Source organism: Glandiceps talaboti, chromosome 1 (assembly GCF_964340395.1).
Source record: "Glandiceps talaboti chromosome 1, keGlaTala1.1, whole genome shotgun sequence".
Lineage (NCBI taxonomy): Eukaryota > Metazoa > Hemichordata > Enteropneusta > Spengelidae > Glandiceps > Glandiceps talaboti.
The window spans coordinates 3485531-3508262 of NC_135549.1; the positions used below are offsets into that span (position 1 = coordinate 3485531).

At 34.7% G+C, this 22732-nt stretch overlaps 1 protein-coding gene across 4 annotated transcripts in view; it reads left to right on the forward strand.

Annotated features, from left to right (window-relative positions):
• The window catches only part of LOC144437842 (uncharacterized), a 59688-nt gene that overhangs the window by 3767 nt on the left and 33189 nt on the right, over positions 1-22732 (forward strand). For 3 of the 4 annotated variants that reach the window (XM_078126873.1, XM_078126888.1, XM_078126896.1), the window contains exons 6-34: positions 313-550; positions 1223-1400; positions 2168-2376; positions 2904-3027; positions 3391-3548; positions 4193-4364; positions 4716-4821; positions 5506-5761; positions 6197-6321; positions 6964-7167; positions 7788-7981; positions 8557-8682; positions 8988-9144; positions 9819-9953; positions 10705-10990; positions 11549-11687; positions 12131-12305; positions 12611-12801; positions 13413-13607; positions 14411-14648; positions 14916-15037; positions 15574-15746; positions 16224-16437; positions 16938-17090; positions 17506-17667; positions 18177-18353; positions 19100-19262; positions 20300-20487; positions 20763-20983. In XM_078126873.1, coding sequence (XP_077982999.1) covers positions 313-550; positions 1223-1400; positions 2168-2376; positions 2904-3027; positions 3391-3548; positions 4193-4364; positions 4716-4821; positions 5506-5761; positions 6197-6321; positions 6964-7167; positions 7788-7981; positions 8557-8682; positions 8988-9144; positions 9819-9953; positions 10705-10990; positions 11549-11687; positions 12131-12305; positions 12611-12801; positions 13413-13607; positions 14411-14648; positions 14916-15037; positions 15574-15746; positions 16224-16437; positions 16938-17090; positions 17506-17667; positions 18177-18353; positions 19100-19262; positions 20300-20487; positions 20763-20983 — 5179 coding nt within the window. The remainder of the gene's footprint in view (positions 1-312; positions 551-1222; positions 1401-2167; positions 2377-2903; positions 3028-3390; positions 3549-4192; positions 4365-4715; positions 4822-5505; positions 5762-6196; positions 6322-6963; positions 7168-7787; positions 7982-8556; positions 8683-8987; positions 9145-9818; positions 9954-10704; positions 10991-11548; positions 11688-12130; positions 12306-12610; positions 12802-13412; positions 13608-14410; positions 14649-14915; positions 15038-15573; positions 15747-16223; positions 16438-16937; positions 17091-17505; positions 17668-18176; positions 18354-19099; positions 19263-20299; positions 20488-20762; positions 20984-22732) is intronic. The other variant, XM_078126881.1, reaches the window with a different exon arrangement.

Sequence of the window (22732 nt, forward strand, 5' to 3'; positions counted from 1 at the left end):
AACTCCTTCAAAGGTCTCTTAATTGCCAAATTTTAAGTTTAGAAAATGAAATTTTGGGTTAACACAAACTATTGATAACTTGTATTAAAGGAAGATGGCCTATTCAAAAATGACAACATGCAATAGATGCAGTGATCACATGTTGAATATCCAATGTGAATATTTTTTTCATATGGTTTTAACTGCCGTGCATTCATTTGTCATGGTGCATTCGTCTACATGTATAGCAGCTTTATGTAAGTGTATTTCTATGTCAAGGGTACAGTACTATTTTTGAAAGCTCATTTAAAAAATGGTAATTTTTGTTTGCAGGTACCACCACAAGTGATCAACTGCTGATTGATCTGCATAGTCGACATCTAATGGAGAAGGAGAGTCTTCTGTCCAAGTTGAGGGGAGACAATAAAAAGACTCTTACAAAAGCTGATATGGTTACAGAATATGCACACATCATACAGCAACAGAGATATGCACAAAGAGAAAATATCTTTGAATTTGCAGCCACAGCAGCTGGTCTAGCTGAAAGACCACAGCTTTACAAGAGTGTCAAGTAAGTATCAAATCTATGGTGCTTCTAGTGTGATAGATTTCTACACAGTCCACACATACATCAACAGGTAGAATTCTATAGGATCCCCACATTTACATCAACAGGTTGAATTCTACAAGATCCACACATACATCAGCAGGTAGAATTCTACAAGATCCACACATATGTCAACAGGTAGAATTCTTCATCCTGCCCATGCATATATGACGAGACCTGGTTGAGTTCAACAACATCCACAAATAGCTTGACTTGGACTCATAATTTTTAGAAAATTAACTGTCTTTTATACCATCCCGAATATTTTCTATTCACCTTTAATAGTAGCTAGCATCCTATTATTGACTATTGACAGACATTGTACATGTATGTAAAGAACAAGGGTTACTTTGGTGAAATCAAGTTGTTTTGATAAATAATTTCTCACTGTTATAAAGGCCAATGTCAGGTTAGGATTAAGATTTAGGTGTTCATAAAAACAGTTCTCTGTCAGACTTAGAGATAGACTTGGTCCTCTTTAATTCCTATGGTTTCACTGATAAAATAGCAGTACTCCAAGACTACGGGATTCAAACATTGGAGTTTAATTTATCCGCATTGAACCAATATAAATGATTGTAGTCCAGCATTTAGGTTTATTGTTTGCTAAATGGGTTTGTAATTATTATTTTACAGATTTGACATTGATCGCCAGAGACAAGAAAATCTTGCCCTTAGTAGATTGCAAAATTTGCAAACTACAAAACAGAAGTTTCAGGAGGAGAGTTTACATGACAACAGGAAGAAAGGAGTAGTAGATTTACAAGAAGACATTGTGAAAATAGCTGCCAAGAAACATGCACATGAAAGAGAGGTTTGTTACTTTATTTGAAAATTTTACTGCAATACTGTATCAAATGACTAGATGTATGGAGTCATGATGGTCAAATGGTTAGTGTGGCCAGCTTGGAATCTACAGTTGCAGGTTTGAGCCCCATCGTTGCTGTTTGTTTTTGAATGGCTAAAGTCCTTGGGCAAGATTTGAACCATGTGCATCAGTCAACCCAGCTGTATAATTGGGGACCTGGTAGGATAGAGGTTGCAATGCGAATGCTTTAATCCTATGCACTTATAAATGCTGCAATGGATTTTATGCTCCCCAGGGAGTTGAGGAAGTATAAAGGGCCAAGTGCTTTGAGCACAGAGTGGGAAAGAGCTATACAAAAACCCACATTACTAACATTATTTTGTCACAGATCGACTAGATTTTGGGCATTTTCAGCCAAATGTCACTCTCTGGCTCTCTTTGCAAAGTTTTAGACCCAGTATGAGAGAAGATGAAAATGTGTGCATGTTATATAGACTCACATACTACAGTGTACATTTCATCAAAGTTTGCATTTAGTTGTCTCTTGAACCACAGTTGGCTCTATACATTACAAAAGGCAAATTATAAAGATTTCCATCGTGTAGGTGGAAAAGTAACACATTTTCTTTGATCTTTCGGAATTAAAATATATGATACCAAAATTAGATCTACTCAAATTTTTAGCTGGAACATTATTACAGAGTATATTTTATAAACTTGTGATGTCACTAACTCTTTATATTTTACTTTCTGTTCAATTTATCTTCCTCCAGATTTTAATCAACCTGCTGCAAGGAAAGGAGAGTGCAGCTGCAAAGTCAACTGGCAAGCGTCTTAGCCGGGAACAGCGAGATAAGAGGTTGAAGGAATTAAGAGCACAGAGAACAAATTGGAGGCAGTCAACCTCACAATATCTTATGTCTAAACGTAGTCTTCATAGGAGAATTTTACAAGAGGGTGTTGGACTTTACCATGAAAATAGGTAGTGTATATGCTGGGATTTGTGAAAAAAAAAAATAGTGTGCCTTTGTCATTTATAGATGATGCCGATAAATCATCCTGGAAGCACTGTATAAAAAAATGACATATTCATATTTCCAAATACTCACATTAATCCTGTCAAACTTTTATTATTTGTAGTGCAACCTTGATCAGTTGCAACCTGTGTAAATGTACTTCTATTAAGAAATTGATGGTATGTGCCCAACTTTTGACACACATTCAATTTTTTTTCAGCATTACTGAACTCACCTACAGTCTAACTCATAATCAGGATTAGCTCAACATATCGAGGCAGAAAGTAATTCACACACTTTCTGTATTACTAAAAAAGTAATGTTTGTCAAGAAATTATGTACATATCTTTTTTCTTTTACATCTGTACTTTACGATCAGAAAGATAAAAAACTACATGTATGTCATAGTTGATGTCCTGTAGGCCACAACTAAACAACTCTGTGATTTAACTGAAATACATGTTATAGTTCTTTGATATTTTGTTATCAACAGACGTGAAGAAGTGCCATATGGACAAAATCTTGTTGACATTATGGTGTCTGCTAATGTATTAGCTGATGTCCAACAGAAACAAGACAGAGAAATGAATATACTTATCTCAAGTCTGCAGAATAAGGTGAGAAATGGAAACTTGCTAGTTGTGTATGTGTCATGATGGAATCAACATACTCAGCTATTCATTCTGGAAAACCACTCAATAGACCAACCAAATATGTTTTGAAGTTCATAAACTATTTTTTATACTGAACAGTTATTTTCAAAAGATTTGAAGCCCAGATAGCTGTAATTTGAAATACTTTTCTTTTGTTTTTATTTATGATTTGTGTATGTTTGTGAACTTGCTGAAGCACATTTGATCTCTTAGGATCAAAAGGAATGACTACGTCATGTCCGTGAGAGCCACTGTACTTGTCGTATGTAAAGTCTGAATATCTAGTAATACTATGTACTCCCCCCCCCCCCCCCATCTTTATACTAGAGTGTCAAAGAGCTGATTGACGTTAAGAGAGCAGAAGAACAGGGCTACATAGAGGAATGGTTTGATAGCATATCAGCTGTTGTATTAGGAACATTTGAATTGACAAAGGAAGAACAACAATTGATACAGGCATTGGAAAGTAAATATGACATTATAAGGTACGTCTAGTCTACAGCTGAATTCAAGTATTTGGACTTTATTGAAATGATGTTCTTTGTGAGTACGGTATCAAGTTTCAGAGTTGATGCAAAGTGACAACATTTAACCTCTGTCAATAGTAAAAGACAGAAAGGTATTTTCATGACTGTTCATGTAATCTTTTGAATGGAAAATGTTTTTGTGAGGGGGATAAATAGGAAAAGGGAAAATTAGTAAAGAACAGATTTAGAGACTCTGTCCTAATCCTCAAGGTCAAAAGCTGTCTATTTTCTAGCATATCACAGTCCATACACATTATAACGTAACAGCAGAATACAAATACATATAATACGATTTATGTTGTCATGTCAGCAACTTATAATATGTGCTTCCTGTCCAGGCTAGAAACACCTTGATTTGATGTCTTTGCAATACTATTTTATGTAGTGTAGTCTCTTAAAGTCATACCAACACTAAACTTTGATATTCAAAAACTTTTCAAATAACTTGAAGTTCTGCATTGAAATTCTTGTGTATATACTTAAGACTTATCAAACCATAATGCTGAATTAACTTACAGTCTTAGGACAGTTTCATCATTCTATTTCATTCCTGCCTCATGATAGTTGATCTTACATAACGTTTGCTATACCCCTCCTGACAGGGATCAATTACTGACAGAAACATTGCGAAGACATCATGGTGAAGGTGCATGGAATAACATGATGGCTGATGAGAAACACAATATACTGAGAAAGAAGAAATTAGAAGAGAGACGTCTGAGGCAAGAAGGAAAGCTGGATGATCTTGGACAGTTACTTGGAGACTTTATAAAGGTACTATTATAATAATAGTGTTTACCAGGGATATATGTTGCATCCTCAGCAGGATGTCCTTTCCCCTGCCTGTGTATGAATTAAACTGTACTGTTCATCATGTAGTTTGTACTTTATTTGTTTGTGGTACTTAAAAGGCACCATAGTAGTTTGAACTCCATTACTCCATTGTTTATGACATTGTATCGGCTGCTATTGTGTAACTTCATGCCAGATATGGCCAGATAGTGTCATTTCATTTTGTGTTCTCCCTTACTCATTCATTTACCTACTCCTTCCCTTGCTCATTCCCTCACTATATATTCAATAACTCCCAATTGATTATAATTCTGCTGTGCCTTCAACACACAGAATTCATTTGACGTGGAAGATTTGATGGGAAGAATAAAAGTGGAATATGACAAAAAATACCAAGAGATGCAAGCCAGACAGCAAAACAACAAAGACATAAACACTGGTAGGTTTTGTTTAGTAGTTTTAGTTTGTCTTTGATGTCAGGTCTCTATACTTCATGCATTGGAACTGAATTTACAGCCATATCTGATCACTTAAGTCTGACAGACACATTGTGAAAAAATGTACACTGTAAGTAGACAAGTTTTCAAAGTGTTTCAAAAGAACCATTGAAAAGCAATATGTTATAATATCAAAATGTCATAAATGTTTTAACTCTTAGAAGGCCACACTATAGGGTTTACATTGTCATGACAATGAAGTGGGCAGTTGGCAAGACTGTTCATCGTCATAGCAAACTGTAGATATTTACTTCTCAGAAATGCCATTTAATATTTTCTGGACACTTTTTGTAAAAGGTAGATGTAATATTGTATATTTGATATGTGCACATCAGTGAAAAAACATTGTTTGGGAAATCCCTTCTTCAGTTGGAATTGATGGTTCCACAGATTACATCGAATGTAAGGGGAGGGGGGGCTTATTACCTGGCCTAGGTGGTGATATAGCAACACTCTACATGATAGTATGTGTGTGTTGAGTTGAATATCACTTAGGGCCTTACAAATGATGTATACTTATTGTAATGTAAACACACAACTTTAATATGCTAAGAATCTACATGTCAGGTCCAGTAAGGAATTTTATGATATAAGATTCTGATAAAACTTTGTGAATCATTTCGTAGATCTTTCAGAACCTCCATCAGTCAAGAAGATGGGCAATTTATTAGCTGACCTTCAACATAGATTTGATGAAGACATGGATGTAATAATGTGTATGTTGAGAGGAGAGGGAGGAATGTTCCTTAATGAACAACAGAGATTACAGCTAGTTAGAAGACTGTGGAGGGAGAAGAGACGAGCTGAGAAGGAATACAAGTTTGTTGATACAGCTGTTGTGGTTGGTCTAGCTGAAAGAGTGTCCATTAATATGACTATGAGGTAAGAGAAACAGGTGAAAGTAAAACATAGTATTCCTTGATGTGGCTTCTTGAGGATTCCAGATCTATGCATACTGCGTTATCCTGGACCCATCCATCCCTTGAATGATATGAAAAAAATAATATTACACAATGTCAGTAACATTGCACTACTTGTCTTTAACTCATAGCATTAAGACCCCATTATGCCACTCCTGTTATCCTCAGCTGAACAAAGAACAAATGTTGGCGAATAACATGATAGGAATGATGGGATGTTCAATGAAAATAATACAAGAGAACTATTAGCACCTTTAGTTAGCTCTATTAGATGAGAGTCAAGTAGTCACTGGTATATCAAAACATAGAGAGGATGAATACCTTGTTTTCTGTTTTCCACACAGTCATACCCTCCTTTGCTCTTGTAAATAATTTCTGTCTATATTTTTGATACCAGGGTCATAAAGGACAAATCTCGACAGCTAAGACTAGCCAAGGAGAGATTCAATAATCGTGAACACAGGAAAAAACAGGGTCTGTATGATGAAGCCGAGTTTGATGATCGTGTACTTCCACAGAAAGGTAAATGCCACTGATATCACCAGTACTATTACAGAACCCCATAATGGATTTGCACAAGTGCTTATGATGTCCTGTGTAGCCATACTCCAATGCTTGAAAGCACAACAAGCATAGGTGCAGATACCATGAGTACCCACACAGACACCTATGCATCATGGGGATCTGTTATTAGTACATATGTTTATCCAAAACAGTACATTTCATAACTCTCTGAGTAGCACAGTGTGTTCATATAAATTTCTGTGCATTGCATGCTTGTACATTCATTTGAATACAGGTGTGCAAGCATGTTTTCAGCCGTGGACAATAACCATTGGAAATAGATTGAAGATTGAACAAGCAGTGTACAGATCACAAGCCAGGCACCCCAGCTAACTAGACTGCCATGACTCCAAAGTAAAAATCCATGTTTAACATTAGACAGGTTAAACACCTGTATTTCAAACAGGCACATTTGAACTGTCATGCTAGTCATTGTCACAGTGTTTTGTCATTACTGTGATGTCTTTAAAGTCCCTGATTAAACACTTTAATGTGAAACCTGGTTGGACACCTATAGCCATTTTTGTATACATTTATTGCAGAGTGAGTAGATTCATAATTCTTTCTGCTATATTTTGTATTCTTTGTTCTTTCTTGTAGGTGATGTAGAAGCTTGGAAAGATTCAGTCATGAAGGAACTTGATAAGAAACATAAAACTGAGCGAGATTTGATGATGAGTATTCTGACAGACCAAGGCAGTGAAGATATGAGAGAAGCTGCAAAATTGATGGCTTCTGAAGACAGACAGAAACGACTTACAGAACTCAAACATAAAAGACAGGGACTTGACTTTGATAACAAAGGTAATAAGAAATTCTTTAAAGAGAATGGTTTCTACTTTAACATAATGTATATGCAAAAATAAATGTTCATGGAGTCTGGGTACAGGTTCATACTTAGTAATGAACATTTCTGCTCACAGAGAAGGATCACTTCAAAGAAATGTTTTTGACTCTGAATAGAAATTTTCATTACTAAAATAATAATGTTATGCACTCATTGCCAGGCTATGGGTGTACTAGTAGACATCTATTACCCTGAGGGCTGTTATGCAGTAACTATTTCCCCAAGGCTGAAAGCTGAGGGAATAAGTTGCTATATAACAGCATGGCGTGTACGTAATATGAAGTCTACTAGTGCCCAAATAAGGCTAGACAATAAGTGTTTTAAACTTTTATATAAAGACATCACATTCTCAGGCACATTTTCTTTCCATTGTCAAAACAAATAACTGATATCACTCCCATACTATATATAGTGCCCTAGGGGAAATAGAATGCAATGATTGAGGTCACTATGGGTCACTACTTTCCATGTGGCACGGTCTAAGCCAATCATAGAAGTCTGTATGAAAATGATATGTTGTAAATGATAATAGTGTATGAATTAGAAGGTGTATTAACTATTGTCTTGTTATTTCTAGATGACAAGGAACAAAACTTGGACATCTTGGAAGAGAGTGGTGCTATCAAAAGTATTGTACGTCTATTGGTACTTCAAGAGAAAGCACAGGGTAAAGTAGTCGGTCATGAGGAGGTGGTAGTGACTTTATTGGCTGAACTACAGGATGAACAAGATAGAGAAGGAGAAGCAATATTTGAAAGTCTGGAAGACAAAGTAAGAAATCTTGTAGTACTACTTCTCATTCTGAAATAAACCAAGTTTATGTACAGTAGTATTTCAATAACAAATACAAAGGTATCTTGTGATGTCAAATTAATTCAGCATATATAACTCCGGAGTATGGCTGTCTTGTTGAGTTTACTTTGCTATGTTGTTCTGTTATCTATTTCTGTACTACCTGTACTTGTACTTTTTATCATTATTGTGATGTTTTTTATGTCATAAATCAATGAGTTGGTTATTATTGATTAACTAGGTTAATGTTTGTTGTCATTTGAGAGGGTTGATATTTTAGTTGAGTTTATTACCCATTATAAGAGATATCAATTTTACAATTCAAGATGGACAGTATACAGTGGTTGATTGGTGGGTAATGGGTGCCGTAAAAATAGCATAGTGGTTGTCAAATCTGACCCCTCATATTAGAAAGTCTTTTCCAAGTATTAACTAAGTATACCATAATTATGATATATGTATTATGTGTCGACCACATGAGCACACACATCTCCAAAAAGAACCTTGACTTGTATATTTGTGACACTATTGATAATTTCAAATCCTACACACAGGATGAGGATGAGTTATCAGGTATGAGACATGAAGAGATACGAAGTAGAAAGACAGAGGCAAGTGACAATGTTGTTGAAGTCTTCACAAGATATGAAGGTGCCGCAGAAGAAGATCAACTCCTCAAGGTAATGCCAGTCTCTAATCATGGTAGTTGCAGTTTGCAGATACAACCAGGGAAGGGGGGGGGGGGGGGGGGACTATGACTGCTTTACATGGAGATACCACCAAAGAGAACTTCTTAGGTCCTGTATGTGATCATGGTTTGACAGTTTTTATGGGTTTTTCTAGGTAGGGATTTACAATGTTATTTCAGGAGTTTGTATAACATTTGACAGTTGTATATGATACAACAACATTACATTTAGAAGAGAAGTTTGATGCTGTCATTGATTTATTTTAACAAATGTTGTCACCATTTCTATAATTGTAGGCTCTTGAAGATAAATATGATGCTCTAAGAGATCAGTTACTACTTGAAGCTTTGAAGAAACAAATGAGTGATGCAGAATGGCAGAGACTGAGTGAAGAGGAGAGACAAAGAAGGTTGATGAAGTTGAAATTAGAAGAAAGAAGACTCAGGAGAGAAGGTAGAGTTTAATTTGTTTTGTTTTAATTTATTGTAATGAGATGGAGTAGGTGTATTGATATATCATTAATCTTACATTTGTCATTCAAAACTTACATCACTAGATAGACTATAGGTACAGTGAGATTTTATGAGAAGACAATAACATGTATGAGATTTATTTCTATCATACTACTGTAACTTTTGTTTTCTGACTTACAGTACAAATAGTTGTAAGATAGTCTTTTGCATGTAAATTTCAGTGATACTCTAATAGAGTTAGTTTGATACATAGTCAATACTTTGAGATTTATATCACCCATTACATTCAGGATGTAGCAATGATGCTGTTTTAAAGTCAAATTTCTCATCAAAATAATTACTTCACTTTGTGAATTTAACAAGCGAGAGAATACAGAATTTACTGCAATGCAAAGTTATACTTGGATTTGCTTTGGACTAATGGATTGCCATATGTTCTTTCAATTAAAATCTTTTAAAATTTTGATATAAACCTACTTTCACCAAGTGTGTAAATGTATCTTGTTATTTGACATATATCAAAGGAAGTGACTTTATATTAATGTCACATTAAACATAACAACACAGAAAAGGAATGAAAATGCATCGAGACATTCAGAAATAATTTTTTTGGATTCATCAATTCTGTTTTCTTTTGTCATCAATTCATTACAGGAAAGTATGATGAGTTAGAGAGATTGCTGGGTGAGAATTTCAAGATTGATGCCAACCTCCGTAAACTGATGGGAGAAGACAAAGCTAAGTATGAACAGAAACTGAAGGAAAGACTAGCCAGAAGACGACAAGGAGGTTAGTTTAGTGCTGACATGTTCTGTTGTAGGTTCTAGTATAGTTTATATGTTTAAATTCAAAAATAGATTTGCATCAAAATATAATTTATATAAATTTAAGACATATGTATTCCTGTTATTAAAGGGAGCTGATCCAGTTTCAATGGCATAGTAGTCTGTGTGTTCTTAAAACATGAGTAAACACGCTAATCTGGCATTTGACTTTCAGCATCTTTTGTTACCATCGTTTCTAATAAGTTCACCATACTCCACTGTCTATATACCCATAACCCTGAAGGGTAGAGTAGAGGTAAAATGGAAAGCCTAGGATACCGTGTGAATTCAGTACGCTTTATAATGAAAACTTGTCATAAGATAAACTGTGTTGGTTTCATTCACTTTCACTATTCAGTTTGTAGCTGACATCAATCTGAACGTTAATAGTTGGAAGTGATGTATGGGCCTTGCTAAACAGCTTCCGTAAAAGTTAAACATTTCTAATGTTATTTTAATGGTATAACAGAGTTTGAAAGTAGCCTTTCAGTTATATTCCCAGGGTTTTGAATTTCAAAAGCAATTATGAAAGCAGTTGGATTATATTTTTTTAACTGGATATATTTTGGTAGATTTAGAATCTAGCAAAAGAGTGCATAAAAATCAAAGTGCAGCCAAAAATTAATACATTTGCACCACAATTTGCATTATGTGCTATATCTTCTCAATTTAAAATTTGGTATGCCTTGTTTTTATCTCGCTACTTTTGAACACAGGAGGAGAAGAAGGAGATGAAGATGGCATCCCTGAAGATGAGGATGAGCAGGATGATCCATCTAAGAACCCACTGTTAGACTTGCATAAGAGATTTGAAGATGAAAGAGATGCTCTGATGGCAAAACTGAGAGATTCTGAAGAAACTCTGCTGAATGAGAAACAAAGACAAGCAGAGCTGGCAAGGCTGAAGAGAGAGAAGCGGAAAGCTCAGATGGAAGACAACTTTGAAAGTGCAGCTCTAGTCCTAGGGCTTGCAGAGCGCCACCAAGCAGCAGCCGAAGAAAGGTGAGAATGAATCTACTACATCTCTAAGTTTTAGTGCATATGCTTTTGTAAGCCCCTTTGGGTGGTGTCTGAAGGAGTGGGGATGGAGGTGGTGGGTTTCCATGATCTGCCTATCCATACACATATCCAAATCTTTGACATGCAACTGCTGATTTCTTTCAAACCTGATTTAAAAAAGGTGACATATTACAAGGGACATATGTGTGTAACTTTATTTTGGCGATATTGTCAAATTTTATAGAATAGTGGCCATATTTGCAGATAAAAATCACAATTTACTGCATAGCTCAAAAACTGTATTACATAGAGATACCATTCAAGTGTCTACCCCATATTATCAGGTGCAACCTTTTGTTTGCATGTAGTACAGTATGAGGGAAACGTTTACACATAGTTCTGTAAAATGGTCCTGCTTCATTTCATATTGATAATACAATTAGTAATAAGCAAATGTTAACCTCCTACAGCAGTGATTGATCAGATCACTTCCAGCATTAACAGAGATGATCATTGTGATACCAAAGATTTAATATGTTGTTTGACCTGTCACAATTTTAGGTTGAAGAATGACAGAACTAGACAGGAAGAACTTGCCAAGAAACGTCTTGAAGCATTGCGCAAGAATCGTGAGAGTGGAAAAAAGTCAGAGGAGCCAAGTGATGATATAGTAAACAATGGAAATAGGGCTGACATGCAGGTGAGGATTTATATATTAGGCTTTTTGATCAATGAGGTATACATGTACTTTTGTATGATTTCAAGGGTTACAATGATGTATACTTTTGTATGATTTCAAGGGTTACAATGATGTTTACTTTTGTATGATTTCAAGGGTTACAATGCGGTATACTTTTGTATGATTTCAAGGGTTACAATGATGTTAGTTCCTGTTACATTGTATTGATATGTTTATCTGAACCAAGTCAGCACTTAAAGTACTAGTACAGTATTTTCCAGATAAATTTTTTGATCAAAAGTTTCACATTTTCTCAAATTACTTCAAATTTGTAAGTTTATTTTGGTCCAAAAGTCAAGATTTGTTTGTGTTACAGTGAAAATGTATAATGGCAACCCATGTATGTTACAGATTGGAATTAGAGCAGTGTAAGTCTAGATTTTCACATTTTGATTTCATTACAGGATGCTGTGTTGAAGGCACTAGAAAACAAACATGCAAAAGAGAGAGAAACATTACTACAACTACTACAACATGATGGCCATCAAGAACTACATGATTATGGCACAATAATGACAGAGGAACAACGACAACAAAAATTGGAAGAATTGGCTATACAGAAACAGCAGCTTGATTCAAGTAAGATGATGCATTCCAATCTTTCACAGTACATTTGGAGTAAACAATATCATTTGCTAATTCTGTTTATGTTTGAGCTATCACATTTTATTTTTTATCAAATAAATGATTTATAATGCAGATATACTGAGATGTGTATATCTTTATACACAATCAATCTATAAAAATCAAATAAAAAAAGTTTGAAATATGTTACTTCAGCTAGAAATAAAAAAAAAATGTCCAACTTATCAAAGGCTTACTTTAGACAGCTTTGACATAATTTGGAAAGAATGTTTCTTGAATAGCTTTCTATTTATTTACAGATGATGTGGTAGGTCGCATGGAGATCCTTCAACAGGCTGCCATTATAAAGATGAGCAGCAGACAGAAGAAGTTAGAAAGACAGAAAGGTGGAGATGTCAGTAAAGATGAAGTAGTCATTAGCATCATGGCTGACCTACAAGAACAACAGGACAAAGAAAGTGAAGAAGTGATTGAACAACTACCAAATAAGGTAAGGTACACTATTGAAACATTCCAAATAAGGAAAAGTATTGAGTACAAGATATTCCAAATAAGCAGGTATTCAGTATACAAAGTATACCAAATAAGGTAATATATAAGATATTCCAAATAAGGAAAAGTACTCAATACAAGATATTCCAAAGAAGGTATTCAGTACAAAGTTTACCAACAAGGTAATAGACTGTGATATTCCAAATAAGGAAAAGTATTCAATACAAAACATTCCAAATAAGGTACTAGTATTCCAAATATAGGTATTCAATTTGACATGAACAGATAGAACAAAGTCACAGTGATAATGCTTATGATTTGTTAATGAGCTATACTGTTAAAGCATGTAAAATTGAAAAGTACAGCATAAAATCCTACAGACTTACACTTCTACATACTTATGATGTACAGGCATTATCATAACAAGGCATATTTGATGACAAATATTGTAAAGGCAGAAATGAAAAGTAAACTAGAACAATGAGAAAATAAAAAGCTATTGTAGGTATAACTCAGGATTCCAATTGATTTATAAATGTTGGTCACTTTAATATTTACAATGAATATTGCTAACCCCATCAGTTGCTCTTTTCTCTTAATTATACAAAGGAGCTGAAAGAGCTGGTAAAATGGCAGGAGGAACAAATCAAAGAAAGAAAACAAAACAAGAACGAGAATGTTGCTGTGGTACTTCTGAGGAGAGATGAAAGCAAGAAAACAGGAGAGAATGAACTGGTTGAAGCTTTGGAAGGCAAATATGATGCTCTGAAAGATAAACTTATAGCTGAGGCATTGCTGCATGAGGTAGGAATATTTATTACTGGGAAACCCTCTGCTATGAAATGAGACACATCAAAATATTTTGCCTCAGTAGGGAAATCCATAAAACCAAATACATACTATCATTAGTTGTTAAGGGAAATGTTTTAAATAATTTGTGCTGTTATATATGATTGTATAGTGATGAAACCCCATCTGCATCTCACAAATTTACGATGTGTTGACAGATATTTTCATGGTTATAAATATCATTTCATTTTACTGCTGATACATGGATGTCAATTCAGTATATATGTCCATGATCAATGACCAATATGGCTAACTTGAAGGATTTCCAGTGAATTTTGGTGTATTTTTCATTTAGCAAGTTTTAACAAAAATGTACAAAAAGTTAGAGCTAGTTGAGCATTAAGTGTAACTGAAATGATGTCAGAATGTTTCCTGTCATCAAAATGAAGTGGTCAAATAAGTATCTGGGTATTCATACTGTAGTGCAGACTTTTCTGACCACAGAAAGCTTGAAATTAAGTCTAATGGTCAATAGAGAAATTGGCATTATGCATTGGACTCAAAATAATCAAATAGATATCCTCAGTATATAACTGAATGATGTTCTGAGAGAAAGCATCGCCGTGTAGTAGTTAACATAAACTTAAACAAACTCAAAGTGGATAAAAATGATAACATTGAATTATACTTTGTAATAAATTTTTGAATCTTTCTATTCTGAGACTGTCTATATTCAGATGAGTTCAACCTTGTCACAGTGAATAGTCTCATGTAAGATCAGTCATCACTTCCATTATTTCTTTAATTCGTTTGTACAGATGGGAGAAGCAGAATGGAAAAGACTTTCAGAGAAAGAAAGGCAAGCTAAAATCATGAAACTGAAAATGGAAGAAAGGCGACTAAGAAAAGAAGGAAAGTATGACGAGGCAGCTAAGCTGCTTGGTGATGTCATCAAGACCCAGAATGCATTGGAAAGTTTGATGGGAGAGAACAAAGCTGATTATGAGAAGAAACTGAAAGAAAGATTGGAAAGAAGGAAGCAAAGATTGGCTGAAGGTATGAAACATCATGTCAAAGTTCAAGGTATTCTCCACCAATCAGATGCTGGGTTACATTGTTTGTTTATTTGCAAGAATGATTTTGATTGGCCCTTTTAATGTTAAAGATGGCCATCATCATTTGATATGTTGAAGTTGCATTATAGCTACACATTAACGTCTATTCATGTTACAAAATAGTGTCAGTGTGTGGTAAGTAAAAGTATATAGTGAAATTAATGTTTACTAAAATTGAATTTGTACTTATAAATCATAATAATTTCAGGAATGTCTGAAGAAGAAGTGGATGAACTTGAAAAGAAAGAAGCTTTAGAAGAAGAAGAGGAACTCAAGAATAAACCCAAACCCAAAAACATTCTTGAAGAACTGGACAGAAGATATGATGAGGTACACACATATTTTGTTAGCTGTCCATTGTTTTTGTTAAGGCCTTGTAAACTAGGTACATTCTACCCATTGTCCCAAGGTATTTTACCTGGGTTCTTCACCAAAACTCTTTTACATGGCATGGAAGATATATACAAGTTTTACAAGATTTACCCTTCTCTGCTACGGGGGTTCCCAAATGTTATCAAAAACACAAATTATTAGATATTTGGCAAAAACATTGTTAATACTTTGTTTAATAGCTTTATTTTCTTAAAGATATTAAATATAACACTGCAGGGTTAGACTACCTTCAAAGGATGATTTTATAGACTATCAGATCTCAGTACACAAAAATCAGAAAGTGGTGTTGGATTCAATGGATAATATTATTACCTTGCTTTAGCCATGAAGCTCAGTTTATCTAGTCCAAAGCACAAATTATTCCACATGTTTGTACCTTTATCAGTCATGTTATTTACTCTCTTCTGCTTTAGTGAATGAGATTAGTATCACTAATAACTATATCTTGATGTCTAATGTCTGTTTTTGAACAGGAAAAAGAAGCTCTGTTGGCAAGTCTTAGAGGTCAAGATGAAAGACTGATGAATGAGAGACTAAGACAAGCTGAGTTAATGAGATTAAAGAGAGAACAGAGAAATGCCAGACAGGAGGATAACTTTGACACAGCAGCTATGTTACTTAGACTAGCTGAACATCATGATGATGTGTAAGCAATTTTTTGTGTGTGTGTGTGAGCACAGACAAGTAAGCTACTTGTCTGTGGTGTGAGCGAGAAAGAAACCCATTGAGATGGAAAGAGAGAAACAGACAGACAATGAGAGAAAGGGGTGACAGAGACAGAAAGAGAGAGTTTACAGATGGTGACATAGATCAGTTAGCTCATCTTTTCAGGTATAATATTATGTGTACAAGCCCTGCTTGGAGCTAGAGGTATGATAGTGCTGTACAGCATTGATATGATGTAACACTATCAGTAATAGACATCCTTACTACAAGTACAACTTTGTTGTCCTAGTGTGAGAAAAAGATGGTAACAGGCATCAATAAATAGCTATGATGTTAATCAAGTGTGAAGATGGATATGTAGCTTAAGATGATAACCGTGAAACAGAATGAAGTATGGCACCAATTCTTAGCAAAAACACTACAGTAATTACAGTTTTGTATCTTTGTACTGATACAGTGAGGCACGAGAGAGAGCCAGACAGGAGGAGTTAGCAAAACAGAGATTGGAGGAAAGAAAGAAAAGAAGACAGGGTGCTAAAGAGAATAGAGAGACAGTAGAGAAGGAAGTCGTTGCTATGCCAGAAGATGGGGATAACGTTGTGGCTTTACAAGATGCTGTCTTGAAAGAAATGGAGAAGAAACACCAAGCTGAAAGAGAACTACTTGTACAGGTAACTTATAGATGAAGCGTTTTCTTTATGTGTACTGATATAGACAGCTGAATGAGCCATAGATTGCTACTACTGTCATCTGTTTGGAAATCAAACCTAACAACATATATGTAGTCTGTTGAATCTGTGTAACAAATTATAATTATTAAGATGTATTACAAGAGAAAAGTTGATAAATTTTTGTTCAGATTGTTAGACAGCTGTTGGCAGTCGTAATAAAGAATCGCTCCTCCATGTAAAATGTGCTGTCTGTATTACATGTATGCTTCTATGCTGAGATTGAACCTTCACAATAATGATATCAGGGAAAGAAGACAACCCATTCTGACAGCTACTGACAAAATCATGTCTTTGAAGTATTAAAAGAACTTAGAAGCAAAGACACACACTGTTTTTCATCCCTGATGTCAATTTTGAACAAAACTTTAAATACATTGATTACAATGACCATCATCATAGAGGCATGTTTGTCAATCTTGTGTCCTGTTATTCCTCTTCAGTTACTACAAGACCAAGAGACCAGTGAAGGCAAGGAGGCAGCTAGACAATTAGATGAAGATAAACTTAAAGACAGACGAGATGAGTTGAAGGAATGGAGAAAACAGTGGAGAGAAATGGCTTCAGATCCTCAGGAACAGATGGAGATCTTTCAGGTATTGTTACTTTTAAAATCAAAACAATTACATTTTAACAACTTTGTCTCTTGATTTTGTTAGCCTCCAAATGGCAAAGCCAAGTCAATCTATTTTGTGCATATAGCAAAGGATATATCACGTACTTGGTGAATTAAAGTAGTTACTGATCGTATTCTTTCAGTTTAAACTATAAAATAACTCAATAATACCTCCATGTACATTTGTTTTGGGTCTTCTATGAAGACTTGTTACGAGTGGACAATCTCTATTCTGTGCTTCACACCTTTACCATCTATACCTAGTATTTTCTAAATGTGCCACCCCAGCAAAAGATAAATTAGCTGTATAGCGCATGGTACCCTCAATATCTGACAACTGTCAATCACATGGTAATTAGCATATTCATGACATCATAATATTGTTTACCCAATAGGAAGCATCAGCATTGGCAGTGGTAGCCCGATTGGCTGAACTATCTAAGAAGTCAGAGGGTGACGCTCCAACAGAAAATGATGTCCAGGTAGCATTGCTGGCTGATTTACAACAACAACAAGACCAAGAAAGTCAATATCTGATGGCAGACCTAAACACTAAGGTGGGTACTGCAAATTCTTTGGCAAAATGTTCTATACCAGTCATACTGTGATTGCTGGGATCCAACGAACCATATCTCATCTTGTAAACAATAATTTGTACCTGAACGAAGCTTATCAGATGTTTATATAAACATTGCATGAGAGGACAAGAGAATGGGCAGATGCTGTGGCAACATCAGTTTGTAAACAAAGAATTGAGTTATGTGAGTGTATAAAGGAGGTAGATATTTGGGTATATTGTCAATTTTTGTCGATGAATCATCCGCGTAATAAACACAATCTGTTAAACATCTTTAATACATTTATGACGGCTCCAGCTCTACTTTATTTATGGATCTTGGATCTCTCATCATCAAAAGTATAACTCCATGTGTTAATCTGGTTAACAGCAGGCTGAATGCATTTAGTTTATCAAGAATACTTTATTAGTCAGATACAAGTTTGTGTTTATTTCCTCACAAACATCCACACATTTCCCAGCTTTAAATATATTTGTTCTCCTACTCAGACTGCAGCAACTTTGAAGCAGCTGAAAATAGTACAGAACATGGCAAGAACTCAGAAATGGTATGATAATGTGGCAGGAGTGCTCTTTGATGTAACTCAGAAAATGACCACAGAGGATAAAATGGTGAAAGCCTTGGAAGAGAAATATGATGCACTCAGAGATAAGTTGCTGGCTGAGGTAAAAGAAGTAATTTAATCTTTAATATCCCTTCTGTAACAGAAGAGAGTGAAATCTTCTTATTACATTATGTTAGGGACGATCGCACAATGTCACACAAGCTCAATAAGCGAACTTTGTTCATTTAGGGGGGAAGAGGTCTGGTGTCATTTTGATTGATGAACTTCATTTTCGCACTCCTAACCAAATTTCAAAATCTTTCATGCCTTCAATGATAACAGCTTCAGCAATCTGTATTTACTTCCGAAATGTTGATAAGTTGATAAAATTTACTTCTAATGTGACATACAGTGCTGGGTTTCTCGGTAGTATTTAATGTGTTTACCATCATCTCAGTAAACAGGTTCATAAGGTTGGAAATTCATGTTTACCATCATGTTTTTACATTGCATCAATCATAGTAGTGTGACCGCTACATTTTGCATCATGGATTACATCATATATAAACGTGTGATGTCACACATTCGTTTAGGAAGAGGGGATTTTGTCCTAAAAGAACATCCCATATGTTTATAGCTTTAAAGGCCACATGATTCATTCTCAGATTCTCACATTTGTGTCAATTTATCATTATGAGTAGACATGATCATTCTTAAGTTTTGTTGAATGCAACATTTTTCTATAACTTTGCCAGACATATATTTTTTTCTCACTTAATGGTTAAACTTTGATCTATTAAACAGAAATATGCAGAGCACTGTTGTTTGAATTCTGTCCACTGTTTGATTAATGTACTTCATCAACAGGCACTATTGAAACAATTGGGAGAATCAGAGTGGGCTAAGCTGACTGAGAAAGAAAGACAAGCCAAGTTGATGAAAATGAAACTGGAAGAGAAAAGATTAAGAAGAGAAGGAAAATTTGATGAAGTGTCAGCTTTGCTTGGAGAAAGCTTACAAAATGAAACAGGTTTGTCATTTGTAATATCCTCATGGAATGTATTTTAATACTTTTTATTTAATTTTGTATTTTAATACTTTATTTTAATGAGGGCAAAAATAGTTGACAAAACAACTAATCGAGTTTTGTCCTCAGAAAAAAACAACAACAAAGCATAACAAAACAAAACAAAAACATACATATCACACAAATCCGGAGAAGTATTTAACTAAATTCGGAAACAATTACTCACAAATCTTAAAAGAAAGAACAAAATGGTATACATCAAATAATACTGGCTACGAAGATGGCTCTTGAAATTAGCTTTGAACGTACTCCGTCTTAATTTGTTGGGAAGATTTCTAAATAAATCAATGCCATCTTCAAATAAAAAATGACAAATTTGACAACATGACACAGGTTAGTAATTTGTCATATCATACTTATAGAATGCCTTGATTTGTCACAAAGATTATGAAGTAAATTTGTCACCTTCTGAAAAGAAAAGATCATAAAGTTTGTGTAGATGTAGATTTTAGACTAGCTGTGTTTACTAATTTAGGAAAAGAGTCTGTTTGTAATTAGACAACACTTGCCCAAAAATGATATTTGTATTGTAGCAGGATGATAAACTAGAAACCAAAGAGTGAGTGTTGATACACATTCAAAGTAATTTGGCATTTAGTGAAGTCTTTGAGATTGTTTCTTTCTGTTAGACCAATAAATCAATTTGTTTTTAAAATATCATTTCAGTTGAACAATTTGTTTAAACTATGTGAGTGGAATTCATTCATTCATCTGTGTATGCTTGCATTTGTACAGCCTTTGATGCACACTCACACCATTTCTTTTAAACCTGACACAAAGATGGCAAATCTGAGAGTAAGCCATGATACAATTATAAGCTTTAGAATGAATACAAGATTTCAATGAATGACTAGAATCAGTACTATCATTCAGGTTAAGTAAGGAAAGTAAAGGAAGGAAAGTATTTTAAAAAGATCATTTTGTTTTTATAGCCACATTACATATCTGCATTTATGTCTTGCAATACTTTCTTTTGTCAGAGCTTGCTCGTCTTCTGGGAGACACAAAAACCAAGCAGAAAGAAAAACTTCAAGAGAGATTGGAAAGAAGAAAACAACTGAAAGCAGAGAGAGGAGAAGCTGGATTACCTACTGATGATGAAACTCTGGATGAAATACAAGATGAAGAAGACAAACAGATAGAAGAAGAGGAAAAGAAAAAGAGAAGGGTAAGTGATTTGGAAAGGTTTTGTGTCAAATTATGTGAGGTGAAGGTGGTTGATGATTATTTAATTTTCTTTACAATAAGTACTAGAAGCATTGTTGAGCCTCAGATGAATATTTTTATAATTTCTTCTTTCTCCCCTTTTTCATTGAAATAATTTCTGTACAAAAAATGAAGGAGGTTAATGAGTAAAATTGCTGTAAGACAAAACAAAGTTATTAATAGTTGGTTGATTTGTAAGTGTATAACTGAAAATGATTTACATTGTTGGAAATATAGAACATTCTACTAGATCTGAACAACCATTTTGAAGACGAGAAGGAAGCTTTGCTAGCAGCATTGAGAGGGCAGGATGAGAGGTACATGACAGAAAGGGAAAGACAATTTGCCTTGGCTAAACTTAGGAAAGAGCAGAGACAACTAAAAGAAGAGGAGAGATTTGACAGTGCTGCTATGATCTTTGGTATTGCCCAGGAAAATGAAGCCACTAGACGGGCAAGGTATGTACCGTACTCTTCACTTTTATCTTCTTCGTTTATTAGTGCACAAATGAAAATCCATGCAGACATCATTTATATAGTGTTAGTTTTGAAAACTTTGAAACATTGCCCTCAGTTCAGTGGTATGTACCTAGTATATCCCCTCCAGTGTTAGTTTCGAACACTTTGAAACATTGCCCTTAATTCAGTGGTAAGTATGTCCCCTCTAGTGTTAGTTTTGAAAACTTTGAAACATTGCCCTCAGTTCAGTGGTATGTACCTAGTATGTCCCCTCCAGTGTTAGTTTCGAACACTTTGAAACATTGCCCTCAATTCCGTGGTATGTCCCCTCTAGTGTTAGTTTTGAACACTGTGAAACATTGCTGTTAGTGGTATGTCCCCTCTAGTGTTAGTTTTGAACACTTTGAAAGATTGCCATTCAGTGGTATGTCCCCTCTAGTGTTAGTTGTAAAAATGTTGAAACATTGCCCTCCTGTGATTTAGTCCTGTACACTTGCAGATGCATTGCCCTCTGGCAATTTGATCTGAATCATACTATTAAGTCTCACTTCCCAGACTAGTGACTATATGTACACTTCATCCTTCAAGTGGCAAAAGAACAAAGTGATGACATAACTTTGCTCCATCTGTCTGTAACTCTGCACACACTACTACTGCTATTATACAAGAGCAAAGTATCATTGTCTTGAAACAAAACTATTAACTTTCACTTTAATTAATAATGTCTCCTCCATGGTCAAGTGTTAAATTTAATACCTATTTTTAGCTGTGTCAGACACCATGCTCATATAGTCTGGATGTTTCATATAAGCTTCACATACCCTGTGGGCTCATTACATACATATTCTAACGGCCTGTGCCATACTGATATATTGTGAATATTGATATTTTAGAAAATTCTATGCATATTTGCATCTTCTATGTATGATTTTGGAAATTTATTTTGGGACAGAATATGTTATGTTTTATAGTATCAGTGAAGTTAATATAACACCAACATACTACCTATCAGACAAGTGGTATGTTGTTATGAATGCAGTTTTAAAATGGCCTTGATCTTGACTTTGTGAATGTAATAAACATTATATACATTTGTACTTGTAAGTTGTAATTTTCTGAAAGATTGGCTTTGATACAGTCCACAGCAATATATCATACTTATTTTGGACTATGTCTTCAAATGGTCTAAATAATTCATGCAATTCATTTTCCAAAATAGTCATTGATATAGATATGGTTGCTATTTATATTTTAATCATTGTGTTCATCTCAGTCAAATACCAAATGTCATAATAACAAACAAGTCATCCCATTTAATTCATTAACCATTCTCATCTAGAATAGGTCAACCATAGCATGGAAGGCAATAGAATATTCTACTTTGTAGGAAGTGGTGGTGAATTATTCTGTGTTCTTACCTTTCTTACCTATGTCTCATAGAATAGTCCAGTAATTGCAATGAAAACAATAAGAATATACCACACTATAATAAGTTACAGGTGTATCACCTTACATTCAATATTTCTTACCTATGTCTCATAGAATAGTTCAACCATTGCATTGAAAACAATAAGAATATACCACGCTATAATAAGTTACAGGTGTATCACATTACATTCAATATGTCTTACCTATGTCCCATAGAATAGTTCAACCATTGCAATGAAAACAATAAGAATATACCACACTATAAAGTTACAGGTGTATCACCTCACATTCAATATGTCTTACCTATGTCTCATAGAATAG